This window comes from Sinocyclocheilus rhinocerous, unplaced genomic scaffold (assembly GCF_001515625.1).
Source record: "Sinocyclocheilus rhinocerous isolate Xijiao unplaced genomic scaffold, SAMN03320098_v1.1 scaffold4461, whole genome shotgun sequence".
In the NCBI taxonomy this organism is placed as follows: Eukaryota; Metazoa; Chordata; class Actinopteri; order Cypriniformes; family Cyprinidae; genus Sinocyclocheilus; species Sinocyclocheilus rhinocerous.
In genome coordinates this window covers 46,595-53,171 of record NW_015646116.1, presented here as the reverse complement: position 1 = coordinate 53,171, position 6,577 = coordinate 46,595, and the positions used below count along the sequence as shown (strand labels likewise).

Sequence of the window (6,577 nt, the reverse complement as noted above, 5' to 3'; positions counted from 1 at the left end):
TTAGTTGAAATAACTAAATAGTACACTACAAAGCAACTAACAACTAGCTGAAATAAAATAAGTTTATTTTTTATATATTTTATTTCATTTCACATTTATTTAACAAAAACTTTGATTGATTGATTGATATGTCTATATAGTTTTTTATGAAATGTATTTATTCATTTTAGTTTATTTCATTTGAGTTATTTTAGTACTTAAAGTTAAACTAAACAAAAATGAGAAATGTTGCTTCGGCTAATAGCTGAAATAGAACTATATATATTTTATTTTATTTCAGTTAATGTTTTTATTTCAAGTAACAATTTATTATTATTATTATTAGTAGTAGTATTACTATTATTATTATTATGGTTTTAATAATGATTGCTGTTGCTGCCTTAAAAGGTAACTGTTTGGAACAGTGCTAATCTGTTTGAATGAAGAGGCTTATGGCTGTTTATGGTAAAACACCATTGATTTCACATCAGCACATGAGTGATTAAGTGATTATTTGCCCAGACAAAGCTTTTCCCCATATGAAAATGTCAGCAAGCAGATGATTGCACTCCTCATTTTATACGCCCAAGCGATACGTCGCTAACTCCCGATGGTAGTGAAGCTAATTCACATCACCATTTACACGGATGAACAAACTAAACTTGTGTCTCCTCTCTTGTAGCCATCGTGGTTCTGTTTGTCACTCTGCGTAGCAAGAAGAGCAAAAAGGTGCCTCTGATCATCTCGGCAGAGGATATCAGAGAGAACGTAGTCACGTACGATGACGAGGGAGGAGGCGAGGAAGACACAGAGGCCTTTGACATAGCAGCACTGAGGAACCCCGCGGCAGCCGAGGAGATGAGGATGAGGAAGGACCTGCAGTCAGAGGTGTGGAGAGCAATGGGGACCGAGACTCTCAGCCCGGCTTTGACCTTACCAGACGAGGACATCCATGAGGTGATTAAGCTCAAGGTTGTTGAGGCAGACCGGGACACAAGCGGCCCTCCGTACGATTCTCTTCAGACTTACGCTTACGAGGGCTGCGGCTCCCCGTCCGGCTCCATCAGCTCACTGGACCTGCCGGAGCCCCAGGGGTCGCAAGAACGTTCTGGGAAAAATGTGTATAGATATGACATTCTGTTATTTATTTGTGTTAATGATTGTGTTTAATTATTCTGTATTTTCTTTGTATCCGATTGATATGGAGTAGCAATTTGACAATTTCATGTTAAATAAGTAAATGAAAGATTGCTCTGATCTGTCACATATTAGGAGTTAAACGGATTGCAGTTGATCCGTAATGCGTATGAATGAGACCCTACCGTTCGGCACACATGATTCGCAGATTAATTTCCCAATTTACACGTACAAACAATTTTAAACTACAAGAAGAAGAAACGAAAGAGAGCTCAATTCGTTACTCGTGCGCTGTTCTTTGTGTCTCCTCTCTTGTAGCCATCGTGGTTCTGTTTGTCACTCTGCGTAGCAAGAAGAGCAAAAAGGTGCCTCTGATCATCTCGGCAGAGGATATCAGAGAGAACGTAGTCACGTACGATGACGAGGGAGGAGGCGAGGAAGACACAGAGGCCTTTGACATAGCAGCACTGAGGAACCCCGCGGCAGCCGAGGAGATGAGGATGAGGAAGGACCTGCAGTCAGAGGTGTGGAGAGCATTGGGGACCGAGGCTCTCAGCCCGGCTTTGACCTTACCGAACGAGGACATCCATGAAGTGATTAAGCTCAAGGTGGTCGAGGCCGACCGGGACACAAGCGGCCCTCCATACGATTCTCTTCAGACTTACGCTTATGAAGGCCGCGGCTCCCTGTCCGGGTCCATCAGCTCACTGGACCTGCCAGAGCCTCAGTCAGAGCTGGACCTCAGTGAGGTAGACAACTGGGCCCCCGAGGTACAAATACTGAGCAAAGTCTTTCAAGAGAAAGGCCGGCAGCACGTCCCATAATGGCTGCGCATGTTCTGTAAACCAGAAGTTGTGTGTTGTTTCCCTGATGTCTGGTCGAATGGGACCGCAGTGAAGACTGAAGTTTTTCTTTGTTTTTGTTTTTGTTTTTTTCATCCAGTTTTGCTGTGGGATTATTGGCTGTTGTTTTTCACTGGCCTCTACAAGTGGAAGTTGATTTTTGAAGAAAACATTTAAAATTGAGAAAAAATTTGAACTCCTAAAGGAAGCTATTTTCCCTGGTGTATATTTTCTATTGCTTAATAAAAATTCATGATTCCAGATAACTAAATTGTGCCTTTATTACATATTTGTCCATTTCCAGCAGCTACAAAAGCGTCCAATTCAATGTCCTGGCTGGTTTAGGATGACATCTTTCATACTAAACTGATAATTTCCCCTCTCGAAATTTCTGTTTTCACAGCCTATAGTGTTTAAGTTTCACCTAAGATTTATACCAGATCGACATTGAACATAGAGTGTGCAACATTTAGTATAAATCACCTCTGTCAAAAGCAAGAAAATAACTTATTATAATTCTCATGAGCAGAGAGAGTTTTAATTGGATAACAACGGCATTCTGTGAAAGATAATTGGATTCAAATGCTTGAGTGGGCACCTTTTATTACTTTCCTAGGACTTATAAATCAACTGTGAAAAGTCTGTGTTGCAATCCAGTCCTGATCAATTCCCACGAGCCTCACAACATGCAGATAAAGAGCCCACGGACTGCTTTAATAGTCACGTAATGATGATGATGACTTCTGAGCGTCAACACGACGGCGGCTTTTACTGATCTAAATGCGCTCGGCTGTCACAGGTAGTGTTGGATAGTTTAGGAGGATGACTTTTTGAATACTGAGGGAGTTTCAAAAGTGGGATCCTTTCCTCTGACAACAGCATTAGCTAATTAGTAAGCTAGTCTGGAAACATACCTACTGACAGATACATCAATGATTTTCAAGAGACGGTTAAAATGATGACAGGAAGAAATCCTTGTTTTTGACAGGCTATGCACCGGTTTGCTAATTGTACAAACTGTCTTGCTTCTGCAATGTTCAACACTGTAGACCTAATGGGTTTAATGTACTCAAATTATTGGAGGAACTTTTTTCTCCAAATTAATTATCTGAAAACTCAAGTCATCAGGTTCTCCTTATGTGGTGTTTTAATAGTCTAAAATAGTGAACTTAGCCATTTAAGTGAACAAGTTGCAACTAGACTTTAAGCAGCTTCATGTAGTTTTGTGTATTTTTGTTACTTTGAAGCCCATTACAGTTAAGTGAGCGGAATTCACTATCATATATATATCACTGTCATTATCACAGTGGATATCTGTACACATGCATCTGTTGCTGCTGTAAAGCAGTTTGCCCTTTTCACAGAATTTGTACCTGTTCTCCAACCTTACATACTCCCAGAAGAAGCGTATTCCCCTTATTAGAAGTCAGTTTATAATCGGAATCATTTACAAAGAAGCATACTTTAACTCTGATTTGTGATATACAATTTTATTAATTTCATTATCATCAAACAACAATGTTTGTTTTATGTATTTAGAGTTTATATTTAGACATTTATGTGATAAACAAGCACATACGTTAAATATTCTTATAAATATAAAATTTTTAAATATGTTTAATAATAAAATATATTTTTTTAATCATGTATGTGTATGGGGAGAAATGGCTTGAAATCAACAGTCCCCAAGTTTACCAGAGGAAAGCTACTCATCCTAACAGTGAATTCTCTCAAAAGTTGACTGTCAACTGTAATGAAACAACATCAGCATAATTAAAAAACATACTACGTGTCCAAATAATCTCCTTTGCTTTGACCAATGATGCATAATTAAATTATTCAAGCACAAGGGCTTATGGGTATTCCCCTAGGCTCAGTTTTATACTTGATTGTTTTGAGTTATTAAAATTTGAATTCTTAATTTGAAGGGCTTTGAAACCAAAGAAGTTTAAGAAACACAAATATTTGCAATATTATTCCAAAATGTGCCATGTCAAATAATGTTAAATTAGGACCACCTGAGGTTTGTAATTTGTTTACAGCATAGAGTATACATTTGAACATGTGAGTGTCTTTGAACATTGTAATTGTTATTTAAAAGTCAGACAGTAACACAATGTTTAGCTCAAATTTTAATATTTCAAGAATTACGTTTGTGCCTGTATTTTTAATATCACATGACCATGTGATGATTGGCCTTCTGACTCTGTGTGTTGTAAGCTTTACATTCTGGCCATGAAAAGAAAACTTCACATTGGTACAGCCATCAAAGAACCATGGTATTAAAGACCCTGACATTTAACTGGGCAAAATAATTGTAATGATAATAATTGCACAATTGCTCTTATTTTTGCCTGATACCTCAGGCCATTGTGCCTCAGGCTTCATTCCTGACTGATCTGGCTGTTTATAGATCAGCAGTGTTTTTTTTTTGTTTGTTTGCCCACCGTCCACCAAACCACACACAATAAAAACAACTCACGCACACCACACCCAATCCACCAGTGCATTTTTCTTCCTGTTTCAGCCTTCAGTGTTGATTGATAATTTGTTGTTTTTGTTTGCACTGAAGAAGTGGCTATTTTGTTGTTAATGATGATGATGGTGGTGGTGGAGGTGATGTTGATTAGCCTCATCACAGAAATTGACTTTTCCTACACAATCAGGCAGCTCATCAACACTCTGACCCTGATTATTGTGAGCCAAATACATCATTATCATGCGACCAAAAGCAGATGAAATGTTATAAGATTATTTGAAGTGGGGTGAAATGGGTCTGGATTTTTAGTAACTGACCTCTTCGATTTGGGTGATTGACGCTGGATGAAGTACACATAGATTGCCATGTCACTCCTGATTTTTCTTTTGAATTCAATGTGAATTAGCAGAGTGTAGCCAGTGTTCGAACTATACCGTGGACTTTGGGGGAGCCCACTTTTAGGTTTAAATCGCCGTCATGCATGGATGAATGATATTTTTGCAATTTTACACATAATAATCCACGATGATCACATTACACAAAACTGAAATTGCACGTCAAAATAACACATTGTCAATATTTTTTGAGACCCCCCAAAATTTCACAAATCCCGTTTTCAGGGGAGCCCATGTCTTATTAAGGGGAGCCGAGCTCCCCCTAGCTCCCCCGTAGTTCGCACCCTGAGTGTAGCAATTCCTCACACTATTCAAAGCATGAAAGGTAATAATTCAGGTATTGTATGAGACTGGTCTACACAAAATGTTTAATAATATCAAAAAATAATAACATTCAAGACTTGGACTACACTTTTGAGGACTTGAGAGGCTTGTCTTTGTGGCTAGTTTGGACCTGTTTGTCTGATGGGTGCAGCGTGCAACAGTTGGGTAAGAAAGAATCTCCAAGATCCATGTTAGGAAACTGAGATCAGTGACAAAACATCAAGCGACTCTGGATGTATCTACGTTAGCATCAAAAATTAATTGCTTTTAGCAAAATACATTTTTATGACTGAGTGCTGTAGTCAATTTGGATGTTTTAGAACATTTCATTTTAAGAAATCTATCTATCTATCTATCTATTTCTTTATTTATCCAAATACCCAATAAGTTATTGATGGATGGAAGTCTCCCATTACATTTTTTTCTGTTGTAGGATCTCTGTCTTCGAACGGACCCACTTACACTATTGAGTCACACATGAAACAATCACATTCCATTGAGACAAACTGAGGAGCCCTATGCAGCCAGCTGCGGTCGTAAAACTCATGCAGGGTCAGTGAAGTGTTGAAGCAGTTCCTGTACTATCTAGCGTATCGTCTCAAGAGACTCAAATAAAAAAACAGTGCTTAAACCCTAACTCAAACTAGGATACAAAACTATCTTTGTTTTACGGGCTTTCAAGGACCAGATGCGTGATACCCCTGACCATTTAACACATAAATTGCTAAATCCGATAAACAGAAAGTGACAGATTAAGAGCTCTCTGTCCAGGAGAAGAATGGCAGACTCCCAACTCGTGACATGGGCATGACCTCAGGACACCTCCCCTTTCCCCCCTGCATTCCAAAAAAAGGGACACGAGCTTACACAGACAATTCATAAGACAATCATTTGAAAGTATCGGAGCAATAGATTCACAAATAATATGGTGTATGTCTTATATATATATGCTTGATGTGTTCATGTAATCGGTGCAACTTTAATCAGTGTTTATTACCCTTTTTAGGAAATGAGGTTATTAAAATGTGTGTAATATGTGAAGTTTAATCTTGACCGAATAGGCACGACAAATGCAGAGTCCGTGTGTCTGTTTGTTTTTGTTCTCTTTGTGTTTTCTTTTATAGCTATATGTTTTTATTTTTTTTTTTCTTTCTCTCTCTCTCACTACAATTTCCTTTCCCCTCTAGTCCCCTCATCAGGGAACTCCCTTAGCTCAACTTTAAATCCAGGTCCCGAAACCAGGATTGACTCCTTTCACCAAAATATAAAAATTTTTTTTATCGTAAATCGTTGAAACCGATGGCTAGCTGACACCCCAGCGCGTACGGCTACCCTCACCTACGATCAACACGACACCGCCATGCGCATTATCCTGCCCAACCAAACTTTATGGATCAATGTCCCTAAGGGTTCGATCCTCC

General features: G+C 38.7%; 1 protein-coding gene across 1 annotated transcript in view; it reads left to right on the top strand.

Moving 5' to 3' along the window:
- LOC107706951 (cadherin-18-like) overlaps positions 1-2,162 on the top strand; it is an 81,607-nt gene extending 79,445 nt beyond the window's left edge. Inside the window, exon 12 of the mRNA XM_016510802.1 lies at positions 1,435-2,162. Coding sequence (XP_016366288.1) covers positions 1,435-1,940 — 506 coding nt within the window. The 3' untranslated portion in view covers positions 1,941-2,162. The remainder of the gene's footprint in view (positions 1-1,434) is intronic.
- Positions 2,163-6,577: the final 4,415 nt, after the last annotated feature.